General features: G+C 47.3%; 1 protein-coding gene across 1 annotated transcript in view; it reads right to left on the bottom strand.

Annotated features, from left to right (window-relative positions):
- The window catches only part of ehbp1 (EH domain binding protein 1), a 321,338-nt gene that overhangs the window by 77,602 nt on the left and 224,074 nt on the right, over positions 1-19,662 (bottom strand). The window contains exons 16-17 of the mRNA XM_085977747.1: positions 13,069-13,216; positions 9,533-9,634 (exon numbers count right to left, since the gene is read on the bottom strand). Coding sequence (XP_085833873.1) covers positions 9,533-9,634; positions 13,069-13,216 — 250 coding nt within the window. The remainder of the gene's footprint in view (positions 1-9,532; positions 9,635-13,068; positions 13,217-19,662) is intronic.

Genomic DNA, 19,662 nt, shown 5'->3' with positions numbered 1-19,662 from the left:
GTACATGGTCTTCTTTGATCTCACAAAGGCCTTCGACACTGTCAACCGTGAGGGATTATGGAGTGTCCTCCTAAAATTCGGCTGCCCTCAAAAGTTTCTCACCATCCTCCGCCTGCTTCACGACGACATGCAAGCCGTGATCCTGACCAACGGTTCCACCACAGACCCTATTCACGTACGAACCGGGGTCAAGCAAGGCTGTGTCATCGCACCAATGCTCTTCTCGATCTTCCTTGCTGCAATGCTCCGTCTCACCCTCAGTGAGCTCCCCACTGGAGTGGAGCTAATTTACAGAACAAACGGGAAATTATTCAACCTCCGTCACCTCCAGTCCAGATCCAAATCCCATCCTCTGTCATCGAATTACAGTATGCAGACAACACTTGCGTCTGCGCTCACTCGGAGGTCGAACACCAAACCATCGTCAACACCTTCACTGAAGCATACGAGACCATGGGCCTTATACTAAACATCCGTAAGACAAAGGTCCTCTACCAACCTGCCCCCGCCACATAGTACTGCCCCCCGATTATCAAAATCCACGACAAGGCCTTGGACAACGTGGACCACTTTCCATACCTTGGGAGCCTACTGTCAACAAGGGCAGACGTCGACGACGAAGTCTAACACCGCCTTCAGTGTGCCAGTGCAGCCTTCGGTCACCTAAGGAAGAGAGTGTTTGAAGACCATGACCTCAAACCCGGCACTAAGCTCATGGTCTACAGAGCAGCAGTGATACCCGCCCTGCTGTATGCCTCAGATACATGGACCATGTACAGCAGGCACCTCAAAGCACTGGAGAGGTACCACCAACGCTGCCTCCGCAAGATCCTGCAAATCCATTGGCAGGATAGGCGCACCAACGTCAGTGTTCTTGCTCAGGCCAACAGCTCCAGCATCGAAGCTTTGACCACATTCGATCAGCTCCGATGGACGGGTCACATTGTCTGCATGCCCGATACGAGACTCCCAAAACAAGCGCTCTACTCGGAGCTCCGGCACGGCAAGAGAGCCCCAGGTGGGCAGAGGAAATGCTTCAAGGACACCCTCAAAGCCTCCTTGAAAAAGTGTAACATCCCCACCGAAACCTTGGAATCCCTGGCCCAAGACTGCACAAAGTGGAGGAGAAGCATCCGGGAAGGCGCCGAACACCTCGAGTCTCTTCGCCAGGAGCAAGCGGAAGCCAAGCGCAGGCAGCGCACGTCAACCCAAGCACCCCACCCACCTGCCCCTTCAACCACCATCGGCCCCACCTGTGGCAGAGACTGTAGGTCCCGCATTGGGCTCATCAGTCACCTGAGAACTCATTTTTAATGTGGAAGCAAGTCATCCTCGGTTCCGAGGGACTGTCTAAGAAGGAGAGAAGTAGCACTGAGAGAGATGGTCCTGTAGTTTGGTGGAGATTCTGGAGCTTGAGCAGCAGGAGACAGAGTTGGACAGAGAATCAGTGTCTCTACCTGGTCTCGTGTATCCACCCATTCCCAGTGTCCCTTCTTAATCTGCCAATGCCAAACCAGGCATCTGCTCCTGTCTTGTCACCCTACGCAGCCCTGGTCTTCCCTATGTCCTGCCAGATTTGGCATTATCCTCCCAAGTCACAGACCAGGGCCAGCTGTCCAGTGGATAGGTGGGCAGCTAACACTAGGGAGCAGCGAGTGGGACTGCATGCCACTAGCAATGGTGGCTGCAGTAGCAATGGGAGGTCTGCAATGGACCCGGGAGTAACGGTTGGGAGGACCAAGGTTGGAATTGATCACATGATAAACGCAGCCAATGAGAGGGAAGCGCAATCAATAGATTAGTGCCACAATGCCACCTAGCACAGAAGCTTAGCCAGGAGGACTGAATCACAGCTCAGGGTAATAAACAAGAAAATTGTTAACAGGAACTGTTACAATTGCAGCAAGTCTGAGTAAACACATTCATTTTTATGTATTATAGATACTAAAAAAAAAAATCCAAACTAAATTGTGATGGCATAATAATAAAAGTGTAAAGGTTTTGCAAGTGAGAGTTTGCTATAAACAGAGATAGCAAGATTCACCAACTATATGATGAGAATTGAAGTTTAATATACTGTACCTTGGCCCATTCGATAGATAAATAGGTAAAACTTTCATATACTGTGATACTGAGCCAAATAGACCAGAAGGGTATCAGGCTTGATTCCAAGTTTCTGCTGGATTACATTATTGGTAATGGAATGCTAAAAATGTCCTTGCTGTCCTTGGGATTTGGTTGTGTGGGGGGGATGGGGGCAAGCTGTGCATCAGAGTGACTCCTGCTTATGTATCTACATAAGAACATAAGACGTAGGAGCAGGAGTAGGTCATTTGGCCCTTCGAGCCTGCTCTGCCATTCAATAAGATCATGGCTGATCTGATCTTGGCCTCAACTCCACTTCCCTGCCAGCTCCCCATATCCCTTGACTCCCTTATCGTTCAAAAATCTGCCTATCTCCACCTTAAATATATTCAATGACCCAGCCTCCACAGCTCTCTGGGGAAGAGAATTCCAAAGATTCACAACCCTCTGAGAAAAGAAATTCCTCCTCATTTCCGTTTTAAATGGGTGCCCCCTTATTCTGAAATTATGCCCCCTAGTTCTAGATTCCCCCACGAGGGGAAACATCCTCTCTGCATCTACCCTGTAAAGCCCCTTCAGGATCTTATATGTTTCAATAAGATCCCCTCTCATTCTTCTAAACTCCAATGAGTATAGGCTCAACCTGCTCAACCTTTCTTCATAAGATAGCCCCTTCATCTCCAGAATCAACCTCGTGAACCTTCTCTGAACTGCCTCCTTAAATAAGCAGACCAAAACTGTACGCAGTACTCCAGGTGTGGTATCACCAATGCCCTGTACAGCTGTAACAGGACTTCCCTACTTTTATACTCCATTCCCTTTGCAATAAAGGCCAACATTAATTTGCCTTCCTAATTACTTGCTGTACCTGTATGCTAACTTTTTGTGATTCATGTACAAGGACCCCCAGATCCCTCTGTACCTCAGGATTTTGTAATCTCTCCCCATTTAAATAATTTGCTTTTTATTTTTCCTACCAAAGTGGATAACCTCGCATTTTCCCCACATTAAACGCCATCTGCCACATTTTTGCCCACTCACTTAGCCTATCTATATCCCTTTGGAGATTCTTTGTGTCCTCCACACAATTTGCTTTCCCACCTATCTTTGTATCATCAGCAAATTTGGCTACATTACACTCAGTCCCTTCATCCAAGTCATTAATATAGATTGTAAATAGTTGAGGTCCCAGCACTGAGCCCTGCGGCACCCCACTAGTTACAGTTTGCCAACCTGAAAATAACCCATTTATCCCGACTCTCTGTTTTCTGTTAGTTAGCCAATCCTCTATTCCATGCTAATATATTACCCCCAACCCCGTGAGCTCTTATCTTGTGTAGTAATCTTTTATGCGGCACTTTATCGAATGCCTTCTGGAAATCCAAATACAGGAAACTTTGGGTTATCCGGAGGTTGTATGTCCGGAAACCTCGATCTACCGGCAGAAATCAGGAGCCGTTTTGTTAGGTTTTTTTTCTTCTCGTGGCTTTGTTTTCAACAGTCGGGCTCTGGAAAGTCTCTCTGAAGCTGTTGCTAAGCTACAGAGGCACTTCCAAGGTACGGGCCGACTGTTTACAAGCTGTTGCTAAGCAACAGTGTTTGTTGTCAGATACGGAGATGAAAACCTCCATATGCTTCAACATTAACTTTGTATGTCCGGCAGTTTTGATAGATCGGCAACAGCTCGGTCCCGTCGGTGCCGGATATAACAAAGTTTCCTGTACACATCTACTGGTTCCCCTTTATCCACCCTGCTCGTTACATCCTCAAAGAACTCCAGACAATTTGTCAAACATGATTTTCCTTTCATAAAACCATGCTGACTCTGCTTGACTATATTATGATTTTCTAAATGTCCTGCTATCACTTCCCTTAATGATGGACTCCAGCATTTTCCCAATGACAGATGTTAGGCTAACTGGTCGATAGTTGCCTGCTTTCTGTCTCCCTCCTTTTTAAAATAGGGCCGTTACATTTGCGGTTTTCCAGTCCGCTGGGACCTCTCCAGAATCCAGGGAATTTTGGTAGTTTACAACAAATGCATCCACTATCTCTGCAGCCACCTCTTTTAAGACTCTAGGATGCAGGCCATCGGGTCCAGGGGACTTGTCCACCTTTAGTCCCATTAGTTTGTCTAGTACTTTCTCTCGAGTGATAGTGATTGTTTTAAGTTCCCCCCCCGCCAAATAGCCCCTTGATCATCCATTATTGGGATGCTTTTAGTGTCTTCTACCGTGAAGACACTAAAAGCATCGGCGGGAATCCTGAGCGGCAGAGCGGGGCTATAAAAGTCCCAGAGACCCAGGTAAGGCCTCACAGCGTCGGCAGGAATCCTGAGCGGCAGAGCGGGGCTATAAAAGTCCCAGAGACCCAGGTAAGGCCTCACAGCGTCGGCGGGAATCCTGAGCGGCAGAGCGGGGCTATAAAAGTCCCAGAGACCCAGGTAAGGCCTACCAGTCTCCGGTCTGGGAACTCGGAGGGAAGGAGAGAGGTAAAAAGTAATCCAAGTGTGACGTCACCAGAAAGTGGGTAAGTGATTGGTTGGTGAGTATTTCTCCCTTTTGAAGCTTAAATCTCTTTGGTTTATAGTTTCTAAGGTGTGATATTCACCATCTAGAATCGGGGCAGAGGGTATTTAAGAATAATATTAATAAATTAAATTAATTACATAGAATGGGAGATCAGGTGATGTGTTGCTGCTGCAATATGTGGGAGCTGGTGGACACCATTGATGCTCACGGTGATCACATTTGCAGTAAGTGTTGGCTGCTCGAGGAATTCCAGCTCCGTGTTGAAGAGCTGGAGTCCGAGCTTCAAACACTGAGACACATCAGGGAGGGGGAGAGTTACCTGGACTCTGTGTATCACGAGGTATTCACACCAATTAGATTAATTAATTCAGATGTAGTCCGTGGCCAGGGTCAGGATGGTGTGACTAGAAGTGAGGCAGGTACGGGGATCCAGGAGGTAGTGTTGGAGGAGCCGCAGCCCTTGCACTTGTCCAACAGGTTCGAGGCTCTTACTCCCTGTGAGGTTGGGAACAGGGACTGCGGGGAGGATGAGCAACCTGGCCACAGCACCATGGAGCAGGGGGCCATTCAAGTGGGGGGAGTTAAAAGAAATGTTGTAGTGGTAGGGGATAGTATCGTTAGGGGGATAGATAGAGTTCTTTGCAGCAGAGAGCGAGAGTCCCGAAGGCTGTGTTGCCTGCCCGGTGCCAGGGTTAAGGACATCTCCTCTGGACTGGAGAGAAACTTGGAGTGGGAGGGGGAGGATCCAGTTGTCGTGGTCCATGTTGGTACCAACGACATAGATAGGACAAGGAAGGCGGTTCTGCTGAGGGAGTTTGAGCAGCTAGGGGCCAAATTAAAAAGCAGAACCACAAGGGTAATAATCTCTGGATTATTACCTGAGCCACGAGCGAATTTGGCTAGGACAAATAAAATTAGAGAGTTAAATGCGTGGCTCAAAGACTGGTGTGGGAGAAATGGGTTTTGCTTCCTGGGACACTGGCACCAGTACTGGGGCAGGAGGGAGCTGTTCCGTTGGGACGTGCTTCACTTGGCCAGTGCTGGGACTAGAGTCCTGGCGGATCATATAACTAGGGCTGTAGAGAGGGCTTTAAACTAACGAGTGAGGGGGAGGTTCCTAGAGAGCAAATAATAAAAATGACAACAGAGAAGGTCATAGACTTAGGTAGCAGTGGGGAAATTGAAAACCAGAGCGTGTCAGGAAGGGGCAGAAGGTATGGAGTAAAAGGTAAAGTAATAAAAAGGGCAAAAGCAGGAACTAAGTGTCACAAAACATCTTTGAAAGTTCTCTATCTGAATGCACGTAGCATTCGTAACAAAATAGACGAGTTAATGGCACAAATAACTACATATGGGTATGATCTTGTGGCCATTACAGAAACATGGCTGCAGGGTGACAATGCCTGGGAATTAAACATACCAGGTTATTTAACGATCAGGAAGGACAGGCAGGAAGGAAGGGGAGGTGGGGTGGCTATGTTAATAAAGGAAGGAATCACTGTAATACAGAGAAATGATATTGGGTCAAAAGATCAGGATAATGAAACAGTTTGGGTGGAGGTAAGGAATAATGTGAAAAAAACACTAGTGGGCGTAGTCTATAGGCCTCCGAACAGTGGCAACTCTGTTCGACGGAGTATCAATCAGGAAATAGTTGAGGCTTGTAATAAGGGAACATCTATAATTATGGGGGATTTTAACTATCATATTAATTTGACAAATCAAATTGGGCAGGGCTGCCTTGAGGATGAGTTCATTGAGTGTATTAGGGATGGGTTTCTTGAGCAGTATGTAACTGAACCGACCAGGGGGCAAGCAACCTTAGATTTGGTCCTGTGTAACGAGACAGGATTAATTAAAAATGTCCTAGTAAAGGATCCCCTTGGAATGAGTGACCATAACATGGTTGAATTCCATATTCAATTAGAGGGTGAGAAGGTTGGATCTCAAACAAGCGTGCTAAGCTTGAATAAAGGAGACTATGAAGGTATGAGAGCGGAATTGAGTAGAGTGGATTGGGAAAATAGATTAAAGGGTAAGACGATACATGATCAGTGGTGTACATTTAAGGAGTTATTTTACAACTTCCAAAAAATATATATTCCACTGAGAAGAAAAGGGTGTAAAAGAAAAGACAGCCATCCGTGGCTAAGTAAAGAAATTAAGGATAGTATTCGACTAAAAACAAGGGCATATAAGGTAGCCAAATCTAGTGGGAGGATAGAGGATTGGGAAAACTTTAAAAGACAGCAAAAAATAACAAAAAGATTGATTAAGAAAGGGAAGATAGATTATGAAAGTAAATTAGCAAAAAATATAAAAACAGATAGTAAGAGTTTTTATAGTTATATAAAAAGAAAAAAAGGGTGGCTAAAGTAAATGTTGGTCCCTTAGAGGATGAGACCGGGAAATTAATGGTGGGAAATATGGAGATGGCAAAAACACTGAATGAATATTTTGTATCAGTCTTTACAGTAGAAGACACTAAGAATATCCCAACACTGGACAAGCAGGGGGGTAAAGGGGGGGAGGAGCTAAACACGATCAAAATCACTAAGGAAGTGGTACTCGGTAAAATAATGGGACTCAAGGCGGATAAATCACCTGGACCTGATGGCTTACATCCTAGGGTCTTGAGGGAAGTGGTGGTAGGGATTGTGGATGCATTGGTAATAATTTTCCAAAACTCCCTGGACTCGGCAAAGGTCCCGGCAGACTGGAAAACTGCTAATGTAACACCCTTATTTAAAAAGGGCAGTAGACAGAAGGCTGGAAACTATAGACCGGTTGGCCTAACATCTGTGGTAGGTAAAATTTTGGAGTCCATTATTAAGGAGACAGTAACAGGACATTTGGATAATCATAATTTAATAGGACAAAGTCAGCATGGTTTTATGAAGGGGAAGTCATGTTTGACAAATTTGCTGGAGTTCTTTGAGGAAGTAACATATAGGGTGGATAAAGGGGAACCAGTGGACGTAGTGTATTTAGACTTCCAAAAGGCATTTGACAAGGTGCCACACAGAAGATTATTGCTTAAGATAAAAAATCACAGGATTGGGGGTAATATACTGGCATGGATAGAGGATTGGCTATCTAACAGAAGACAGAGAATTGGGATAAATGGTTCATTCTCAGACTGGCAATCAGTAACTAGTGGTGTTCCGCAGGGGTCAGTGCTGGGTCCCCAACTCTTTACAATCTATATTAACGATTTGGAGGAGGGGACCGAGTGTAACATATCAAAGTTTGCAGATGATACTAAGATGGGAGGGAAAGTAGTGAGTGAGGAGGACATAAAAAACCTGCAAGGGGACATAGACAGGCTAAGTAAGTGGGCAGAGATTTGGCAGATGGAATACAATACTGGAAAGTGTGAGGTTATGCACTTTGGCAGGAAAAATCGTAGAGCAAGTTATTATCTTAATGGCAAGAAACTGGAAAGTACTGAAGTACAAAGGGATCTGGGGGTCCTGGTGCACGAAACTCAAAAGGTTCGTATGCAGGTGCAGCAAGTGATTAAGAAGGCCAATGGAATGTTGGCTTTCATTGCTAGGGGGATAGAATATAAAAATAGGGAGGTATTGCTTCAGTTGTACAAGGTATTGGTGAGACCGCACCTGGAATACTGTGTACAGTTTTGGTGTCCATACTTAAGAAAAGACATACTTGCTCTCGAGTCAGTACAAAGAAGGTTCACTCGGTTAATCCCGGGGATGAGGGGATGGACATATGAGGAGAGGTTGAGTAGATTGGGACTCTACTCATTGGAGTTCAGAAGAATGAGAGGCGATCTTATTGAAACATATAAGATTGTGAAGGGGTTGGATTGGGTGGATGTGGGGAGGATGTTCTCGATGATGGGTGAAACTAGAACTAGGGGGCATAGTCTTAGAATAAGGGGCTGCTCTTTCAAAACTGAGATGAGGAGGAACTACTTCACTCAGAAGGTGGTAGGTCCATGGAATATGCTGCCCCAAAAAGCTGTAGAAGCTACATCATTACATAAATTTAAAACAGAAATAGACAGTTTCCTAGAAGTAAAGGGAATTAAGGGTTACGGGGAGCGGGCAGGAATTTGGACATGAGTCTAGGTTCGGATCGGTCATGGCCCTGTGGGTAGCGGAGCGGGCCCAGGGGCCATGTAGCCTGATCCTGCTCCTATTTCGTGTGTCTAATTCTGTTAGATTCAGGAGATGGTTCTGTGATAGTGGATTGGCGGTTAGGATCAGATCAGCCATGATCTTATTGAATGGCAGAGCAGGCTCGAGGGGCCGATTGGCCTACTCCTGCTCCTATTTCTTATGTTCTTATGTAAGACCGATACAAAATATTTGTTCAAATCTGCGAATGAATGTCTGATGGAAATGATTGGCTTGACTACAATAGCCCCATGATCAAAGCCAATGCCACACGAGGAATGGCCACTTGGATGATGTACAGTAGAGCTGCTGGTACCATGGAATTGTACCCCATCATAAGTTACTACTTTCAGGAAAGGAAGGGTAATGGGAAAAGTTAAAGAAATAATATGCTGTACCTCTAAGCTCATTTTTTTGAAGTAGGAAAATGTTTTCTAGTGTAAACACATGGGTATTAAATAAATTATACAACACTATTTACTTATTTTTCTACTTGCAGTGACCTTGTACCAGTAATGGCATTGGAAGTTAATTCTAGCGTTATGGCAGCCAGAATTACAGATATCATTGATGCATATAAACTGTATATGCATGTTGTGGTACAGCATCTGTTTCAAGGTATCACAATAAAAACTTAGTTTTGTTGCAGCTCAAAGTTTCAGTCTCTGTTTATATATGCATTACAAAAACAGACAAGAAAGACAGGAAAAGCTCATGAAAGCACCAACAATTGCATTTTATGCAGGTCAAACAGCACAATGTAATTAGAATTACCAAAAGAATCAAGGTCAGTTTCAGTGTTAGTATGTTCCTCTCCACCTCCCAAAATAGAGCATTCAGCGCCTTCCTCATTAGTATCTACCCCAACATTATCATCTGTAGGAACAAGAAAATCAGCACAAGCAATCATAATACATTACATCATTGAACACATGATTAGTTATTAATTGGCATTTCCGTGTTAGTCCATGCAAAAGTGTGAGACAATTAGTGTTGTAGTGAAAATGGGCAGTTTATTACTCTTAAGTTTACTTTTAGAACATCTGTAAAGAATAAAGACCCACATTCCAATTCATGATTGGTGTTTGTCCAGCATGGTATGCGCGGCACCAATGACAAGCATGGGAAATCAGTAGGCTGGTATCAACAGAAACACCTGAAAAAGGCAGCCTTGCACCTGCAGCATCTCTGCAGGCAGTACAAAATCTAGCTTTAAAGTTCTCTAAGTGCAGAGGCAGCCTACTGTATTGTTTTAAAAATGTTAATGTAAGCAAAGAGTAGACTCTTCCCTTGCCTCTTTTCTGTTATTCGAAATGTCATCAGCAGTTGGAGGTCAGTGAGTAAAGCTTTGTGCATGCTTAAAGTGCTTATATAGTGCAGGCCAGGTCTCAGGAGAAGGGCCTAAGTGCTTTGCTTTCCTGCATTTACTTCCTAATTGTGCAGCCAATATCCCCGTCAACTGGCTGGCAGGTGGCTTCTGATATTTCACACAAGTGCAGGCTAGCTGTGACAGTCTGGCCAGTGCAGGTGCAGGATGTATGAGCATCAGAAGTCACCAGCTAGTGATGTCATGACACCACAACAGGGAATCACTGGCTGCTGATATGCGATGATGCCAGGATGTTGCTTGATGACGTTACTACCAGGATTACAATGCTACCATTGAACAGCCTATTTACTGGTCCTAAGATAACTGGCAGCAGTCAGGAAGACCCACTTAAAAAAACAGGGCCAATGGTCAAAAAAGAATCTAGCAGGCTTAGCTTTTAGTTGCCGCCAGCTAGCCGAGACCCACATGTTGTTACAACAATATTACGGTATACTTTCCCAGTTTAAACCATGCGTGAATGGGCAGTACAATCGCAGCAGCTTTGTCATAGAAACACATCAGGTACTGCACTGCTTGGAACACTATACTGACAACATGGAAGACAGAAAAATAACTTGCATTTGTTTCTATAGTGCCTTATCATGTCTTTTGGATGTCCCAACATAATTTAATTGGGAACATCCCAGTTCAACCCAGTCTGTGTTAATTTCTACCCTCTCTCTCCTGGAAAAAAACATCAAGTAATGATGCTGACTCTCCATAATCTTCAAACTCCCTTCTAAACAGATAATTATCCAGCTCCTTTTTGTTGGGGTCAGTTGCCCCCTGCATGAATTGCTTTCTCTGTGAGAACTTTCACTATCTACTGGGGGAAGAATTTCCTATAATCTTTAGCCTTCTTCGAAGCTTGTGAATTTTGTGCTTGTGTTCTCTAGTTCTAGGCTCATTGCCCAAAATAAGTAGTAAAAGACAGAAGAAAGTAGTCAGGAAATAGATTTGAAAATAGTTTGCTAGAGAAATAATCCAGCGAAAAAGACTTGATTAGTAAAGTTGTAAATATGTAAAATTAAAGTATAAAAATAAAATAAAAATTGAGGAGAGAGAGAATTGGAAGGAAATGTATGGGGCAAGCAACATTAAAGTATTAAAACAATAGCAAAATACTGCGGATGCTGGAAATCTGAAACAAGAGAAAATGCTGGAAACACTCAGCAGGTCAGGCAGCATCGTGGAGAGAGAAGCAGAGTTAGCGTTTCAGGTCAATGATCCTTCGTCAGAACTGGAAAAAGTTGGAGAAGTAACAGATATTTAAGCAAGTGTGGGGCAGGGAAAGGAGGGAGGGGAGGAAAGAACAAAGGAAAGGTCTGTGATAGGATGGAGGGCAGGAGAGATTGAAAGACAAAAGGAATGATGGTGCAAGGCAAAAGGAGATGGTAATGGGACAAGTTAAGAAACAAAAGATGACTCTGGATGAGGTGTAAATGGCAATGGCAGAATCATCAGCAGCTGCCATGTGAGACACAAAAGAAAACATGGGGGCCGAGGCTATAGTCTGAAATTGCTGAACTCGATGTTGAGTCCAGAAGACTGTAAAGTGCCTAATCGAAAGATTTACTTGAAGCCGCTACTGTTGAGGCAAGCAGCTCAAAATTGAAATCTCATGAAGGGTGAGCTGCCTGTGGAGGCACAAAGGCTTCTTGTAACTAGCCCGGAGTTTTTAGATGAGGCCCGAGGCCCAATTTTGGGCCGGCCTCAAGTCTCTCTGTTTAGGCACGTGCTTCCCATGCACCGGCGAGTCTGGGCCCAGATGAATTTCTACCCCACTGTGTCTGAGTTTTGATTAAGTTTTCATATTTTGTAGCAGCAGTAATTATGATAAGATATCCTACCGTGGTGCCTCTTTACTGAGGCACAGAAAACAAAGCAGTGGATCATTTGTGGCAAGTATTTGAACAGTTACCCAGAACAGAAGAACTGCATTATTGGGATTTGCGGAAGTCCTTCCCTGCACCATTGGGGATCTGGGGTGGAGAGTGTTGCATGTAGCAGTAGAGTGCAACAAATTATTAAGTTACTTCATGGACACCCAGTTTGCTTGTGACTTTTGAGGTCCGGATGAGTCTGTGTTCTACATTTTTGTGGAATGTGAGGGGCAGCAGCCTTTATTCAATTATCTGAGAGGGCTACTCCTAAGTTTCTGGTTGCACTTCAGCCCTACATTCCAGACCTTCAGTCTCCTGGTGGCGGGCAAGTCGGAGGACCTTCTTATGGTTCTGCTCCTGGGCCTGGCTAAGACAGCGATTCACAGGTCCAGGATCAGCGAGGGTCACTCTGGTTATCAGGACCCGATCTACAATTTCAAGCTGAGGCCTGGGAGGGAGGGGGCGAGGGGGGCGGGCCTTGCCAACTCTGGTTGGACATATTCCTGGAGGGTTGGCAACCCTAGTCAGGCAAAACCTGCCAGGAACCGGATCCTGGCCCAGAAGGTAAGTTGAAAATGTATTTTTCAGGTTTCCTTGTGGAGCAGGAGTGCTCCTCCTGGCCTTACAATGAAGCTTTGTCCCTCCCTTGAACTGGGCTAACCCCAATCACGGGCAGAGCCACCCACTCCCCTCCCCCGATCATGGCCGGACACCGGTGTCAACTGCCAGCGACCTCCTGCCGAAATCCAAGCTGGGTCCCACCCACTGGACAGGCTGTTAATTCAGCCTGCTGTCAGGCGGGAGTCTCAGCACATTCGTTAAATGAGGCCCCAGCCGTTAAGATCGGCACGGCCTCCAAGTCCGGCCTTGCTAAATTTTCCCCGTGCTCCTCCCACACCCTGTCCGCTAATATTGAAGTCTATGTTTCAATTATTTTATTCGTTGTGCCTCCAGGTTGGCGATTAATGATTCCACTGAGATTTCATTAAAGGTTATATTATTTTACAATAAAAACACTGATATCTAAGTAAGGAGTTGTTCTTGTAAGTTTCACTAACCTCCAGCTGCCTTTGATCTTTCTCTCAACTTTTCTGTAGTCAGTTCATTGTAGCTGGGAAGATCAGACATCTTAACACCAGATCGAGCTTCTGCAATTAGCTGACGAGCTCTCTCTCTCAACTGCCGACGTCGCTCTTCATCTTGGTGCTAGAAGATATTGAATAGCTGCCATCACAGTAATTGACAAAAACGCAATTTCATTGCAAAATTGATCATCACGATAACAAACATGATGCTTCAGACAGCACAATCAACAATTCTTCCTGTGGAGGAGCCAGAGATATTCTACTTTAACCTGAAATTGCTCAAAATGGAGATGAAATAAAAATATTACACTTAAATTTTACAAAATCAAAACACATTAATCCTATATGTACTTTGATATATAGAGGCAAACTGGTAGCACAGCAACATCTGCCCATTGCACCATCGTGATGGTTATTCACCTGCACCCGGAAGATACTCTCCAGTTTGCTACATCTACGCAAAACATTTTCCATAATTTAAGTTCTTCACTTTGTCGATCCAAAATTATTTTGTTCTTGCATACAATTCTTTATCTAGATGAGCAGGCAGATAATGTGTTGACACCAACTCTTCAAACAACCCTACAAGGTGTCTAAGAGGGTGTGGGGTTGACTGGTCCCTCTGACCTCCCCTTGTGGGAACATGTTCTTCATTTATGCCTATGTGCTGAAAGACTAATTTAGACTTGCACAATATCATTGATACCAATTTAATCAAATATTACTTTTTAGAAAACCATAGAAGCCAGTCTTCAGCCAATTCGATTCACTCCACGTGATATCAAGAAACGGCTGAGCGCACTGGATACAGTAAAGGCTGTGGGCCCCAACAACATCCCGGCTGTCGTGCTGAAGACTTGTGCTCCAGAACTAGCCGCATCTCTAGCCAAGCTGTTCCAATACAGCTACAACACTGGCATCTATCCGACAATGTGGAAAACTGCCTAGGTATGTCCTGTCCACAAAAAGCAGGTCAAGTCCACTCCGGCCAATTACCGCCCCATCAGTCTACTCTCAATCATCAGCAAAGTGATGGAAGGTGTCGTCGACAGTGCTATCAAGCGGCACTTACAAACCAATAACCTGCTCACTGATGCCCAGTTTGGGTTCCGCTCGGCTCCAGACCTCATTACAGCCTTGGTCCAAACATGGACAAAAGAGCTGAATTCCAGAGGTGAGGTGAGAGTGACTGCCCTTGACATCAAGGCAGCATTTGACCAAGTGTGGCATCAAGGAGCCCTAGTAAAGCTGAAGTCAATGGGAATCGGGGGGAAAACTCTTCACTGGCTGGAGTCATACCTAGCACAAAGAAAGATGGTTGTGGTGGTTGGAGGTCAATCACCACAGCCCCAGGACATCGCTGCAGGAGTTCCTCAGGGCAGTGTCCTAGGCCCAACCATCTTCAGCTGCTTTATCAATGACCTTCCCTCCATCATAAAGTCAGAAATGGGGATGTTCGCTGATGACTGCAGTGTTACATAGAAACATAGAAGATAGGAGCAGGAGTAGGCCATTCGGCCCCTCGAGCCTGCGCCGCCATTCAATGAGATCATGGCTGATCATCCAAATTCAGTACCCTGTCCCTGCTTTCTCCCCATATCCCTTGATCCCTTTAGCCTTAAGAAATATATCCAACTCCTTCTTGAATATATTTAATGAATTGGCCTCCACCGCCTTCTGTGGTAGAGAATTCCACAGGTTCACCACTCTCTGGGTGAAGAAATTCCTCCTCATCTCAGTCCTAAATGGCTTACCCCTTATCCTTAGACTATGACCCCTAGTTCTGGACTCCCCGGCCATCGGGAACATCCTTCCTGCATCTAGTCTGTCCAGGCCTGACAGAATTTTATAGGTTTCGATGAGATCCCCTCTCAATCTTCTAAACTCCAGTGAGTATAAGCCCAATCGACACAATCTTGCCTCGTACGTCATTCCTGCCATCCCAGGTATTAGCCTGGTGAATCTTCGCTGCACTCCTTCCATGGCAAGAACATCCTTCCTCAGATAACTGCACACAATATTCAAGGTGTGGCCTCACCAAGGCCCTGTACAACTGCAGCAAGACATCCTTGTTCCTGTACTCAAACCCTCTTACTACGAAGGCCAACATACCATTTACCTTCTTAACCGCCTGCTGCACCTGCATGCTTACCTTCAGCGACTGGTGCGCAAGAACACCCAGGTCTCTTTGCACTTCCCCTTCTCCCAATCTATTGCTATTCAAATAATAATCTGCCTTCCTGTTTTTGCCACCAAAGTGGATAACCTCACATTTATCCACATTATAGTGCATTTGCCATGTTTCTGCCCAATCACCCAACCTGTCCAAATCGTACTGGAGTTTCACAACATCCTCCTCACAGCATACCCTCCCACCTAGCTTTGTGTTGTCTGCAAATTTGGAGATACTACATCCAATTCCCTCGTCCAGATCATTAATATATATTGTGAACAGCTGGGGTCCTAGGACCGATCCTTGCGGTACCCCACTAGTCACCGCCTGCCACTTGGAAAATGACCCGTGTATTCCAACTCTTTGCTTTCTATCTGCCAACACCTTGCCCCCAATCCCATGTGCCTTAATTTTACAAGCTAATCTCTTATGTGGGACCTTATCGAAAGCCTTCTGAAAGTCCAAATACACCACATCCACTGGTTCTCCCTTATCTAGTTTACCAGTTACATCCGCAAAAAGTGTCACTCGCAACTCCTCAGATAATGAAGCAGTCCATGCCCGCATGCTGCAAGACCTGGACGACGTTCAGGCTTGGGCTGATAAGTGGCAGGTAACATTCGCGCCACACAAGTGCCAGGCAATGACTAACTCCAACAAGCGAAAGTCTAACCACTGCCCATTGACATTCAACGGCATTACCATCGCCGAATCCCCCACCATCATTATCCTGGGGGGTCACCATTGACCAGAAATTTAACTGGACCAGCCACACAAATACTGTGGCAACAAGAGCAAGTCAGAGGCTGGGTATTCTGCAGCGAGTGTCTCACCTCATGACTCCCCATAGCCTTTCTACCATCTACAAGACACAAGTCGGGAGTGTGATGGAATACTCTCCACTTGCCTGGATGAGTGCAGCGCCAACAACACTCAAGAAGCTCGACACCATCCAAGACAAAGCAGCCCACTTGATTGGCACACCACCCACCACCTTAAACATTCACTTCCTCCACCACCGGCACACCGTAGCTGCAGTGTGTACTATCTACAAGATGCACTGCAGTAACTCGCCAAAGTTTCTTTGGCAGCACCTCCCAAACCCGCGACCTCTACCACCTAGAAGGACAAGGGCAGCAGGCGCATGGAAACACCACCACCTCCAAGTTCCCCTCCAAGTCACACACTATCCTGAATTGGAAATATATCGCCGTTCCTTCATCGTCGCTGGGTCAAAATCCTGGAACTCCCTCCCTAACAGCACTGTGGGAGTACCTTCACCACATGGACTGCAGCGCTTCAAGAAGGCGGCTCACCACCGCCTTCTCAAGGGCAACTAGGGATGAGCAATAAATGCCAGAGACACCCACATCCCATGAACGAATATAAACAAAAGTGACATTGCAGGCCAATTATACTTTCCATTTATACTTAGTATCAATACCTACTGTATTATGTAATGAGTTGTGTGGTAACACACAATATATATGAAGAATGTTATACATATTCAGTATTACATGAGACAACACTGATTTTTTAAAATAGTTTTGAACTTTGCTATTTGTTATCTCCCCTATTTAGATTGTTGAATAGGAAGCATTTCATGACAACATTGTAACTGAAAAGGGGAAGACAGGGATTGGTGTATATATATATATATATCTCCAAAGGAGTGATATAGCGACACATTATAATAAATTACAGCAAGGAATAACCATATAGCATCACTTAAAAAGGTTTGGCTGTTTCCTTTTAATAGTCATGTGATTGACTTGCTCAACAGATTTGACTTGACAAATTACTCCACTGGTACTGTGTTCATGCATAATCAATTTCATTAGATTGTGGCGACACGCCACCTCTGGACATAATCCGCTCACGGCGGCACGGACAGTTTAAGCAGACGCCCCCAGCCGGGGGCCCTTTCCTCCAGCAACTTGTTTCCCGCAGGGACAGGCTGCCGGGAGCACTTCCTGTCTGGGAAGTATTTAAGTGGATGCGCGGGCTTTTCCAGTTTCTCTTTGCCATGAGGTAGAATAAAAGCAGTTGTGTTTTACTAGCTCTGGTCTCGACTCCCACGTTTGCCGTGGTATCTCAACACTGGTGACCCCGACGCTCAGGACGAATCCTAAGCTAGCATGGCGGATACAAATGCAGCCACGGTTAAACTACCGGACTTTTGGGAGAACCTAGCCGAAGCCTGGTTTGTTCAAGCTGAGTCCAGATTCCGGCTGAAACACATTACAGTCGACGCCACAAAGTACGACTACCTCGTCTCCTCTCTCACCTACGCCACAGTCCCCAAGGTTTGGGCAGCGCTGCAGGATCCACCACCGGAAGGCAAGTACGAACATCTGAAGGCTGCGCTCCTTAATAAATTTCAAACGTCCTCTTACCAGCCCAACTGCCAACTCCTTGACCTCCCCGGCCTTGGTGACGCTTCACCCTCGGATCTGCTTTCCCACATGCTGTCCCTCTCGGACGACAAAAACACCGGCGCCCTCTTTCGCACGCTTTTCATTCGGCAGCTCCCCGCCAGCATCCGCCCGCTCATTGTGGAGTCTGGCTCCACGGACCTGAATGACATAGCCGAAAAGGCCGACCGGCTGCTCTCTGCACAGTCCGCTCGCGACGTCGCGCCCAACCTCACGGCAACGACCACGCGGTCTTCCCGGCCCACTAGGCCTGACCGCCCTACCACTCCGGGTCACTGCTACTACCACACCCGTTTTGGCACTAGGGCCCAACGCTGCACGCCACCGTGTACTTTCAACCCCCCCCCCACCGCACCAGCCCCCGCGATGGCCGCGGGGCAAAAGGGGCCTCTACTGTACGTCACCGACAACAGAACCAACCGCCGATTTCTGTGTGACACAGGGGCCCAGCACAGCATCACCCCCGCCTCTGCCCTCGAAATCCAACGCGGCACATGGGGTATCACGCTGGCCGCAGCCAATGGCTCTGACATCCGCACATATGGCACCCGCATGGTCACGCTCGACCTCGCGGGCCGCCGCTACCGCTGGGAGTTCCTCACAGCCAAGGTCCTCTGCCCACTCATCGGCGCCGACTTCCTACGCGCCCACGGCCTCCTTGTCGACATTCCGAGGCACCGCCTCGTCGACATCAACACGATGGCCCCCATCCCCGGCGCATTCACCCCGGCCCGTTTGGCCGGCCTGATGACCTACTGCCGCGCCAGAGCCACGGACGACTACTCGGCACTCCTAGCCGAGTTTCCCGCCCTCACTAACCCAACCTTTTCGGCCAAAGCCGCCAAACACGGTGTGGAGCACTATATCCCCACCACCGGCCCCCCAGTTTCTGCCCACGCCCGCAGACTCAACCCGGCCAAGCTGGAAATCACGCGGGCCGAGTTCACCACCATGGAACAACTCGGCATCATCCGCCGCTCCAGCAGCCCTTGGGCCTCGCCCCTCCACATCGCCCCCAAGCCCGGCGGAGGCTGGCGCCCTTGCGGGGACTACCGCCGCCTCAACGACGCCACCACCCCCGACCGATACCCGGTGCCACACATCCAGGACTTCTCGGCCCGACTGGCCGGACGAACCGTCTTTTCCAAGGTCGACCTGGTGCGCGGTTACCACCAAGTCCCCGTACACCCCGCGGACATCCCCAAAACGGCCGTCATCACCCCATTCGGCCTGTTCGAGTTCCTGAGGATGCCCTTCGGCCTCAAGAATGCAGCCCAGGTTTTCCAGCGCCTTATGGACTCAGTCCTCCGGGACCTGAACTTCCTATTCGTCTATCTAGACGACATTCTCGTGGCCAGCTCCTCCAAACAGGAACACCTTCGCATCCTGTTCGGGCGCCTAGCCCAACACGGGCTCATCCTCAGCCCGGCGAAGTGCCAATTCGGCCTAACCGAGATCGATTTTCTCGGTCACCACATCACCCCTGCTGGGGCCGTCCCCCTGCCCAACAAGGTGCAGGCTGTCCAGCAATTCCCCCGCCCCACAACCATCAAGGGCCTCCAGGAGTTCCTCGGGATGGTGAACTTCTACAACAGGTTCATCCCCAGAGCTGCAGCCCTCGTGAAGCCCCTATACGACTCCCTCCGAGGTAAATCCGGCAAGATGGACGTAGCCTGGACCACTGATACGTCAGCCGCCTTCGACGCCACCAAAAACGCGCTCGCCAACGCCACCCTGCTCGCGCACCCGAGGGCCGATGCCCGGGTCGCGCTCACCACCGACGCCTCCGACCACGTGGTCAGCGCCGTGTTCGAGCAGTGGGTCAATGGCGCGTGGCAGCCACTTGCCTTCTACAGCCGCCAACTGCGCCCCCCGGAGGTCAAATACTCCACTTTCGACCGCGAGCTTCTCGCGCTCCACCTGTCGGTCCGCCATTTCAGGTTCCTCCTGGAAGGCCGC

This window comes from Somniosus microcephalus, chromosome 3 (assembly GCF_052327205.1).
Source record: "Somniosus microcephalus isolate GS21.2 chromosome 3, FLI_Smic_1.0, whole genome shotgun sequence".
In the NCBI taxonomy this organism is placed as follows: Eukaryota; Metazoa; Chordata; class Chondrichthyes; order Squaliformes; family Somniosidae; genus Somniosus; species Somniosus microcephalus.
The sequence above is the reverse complement of the archived record's forward strand: the minus strand, read 5'-3'. Positions and strand labels throughout refer to the sequence as shown.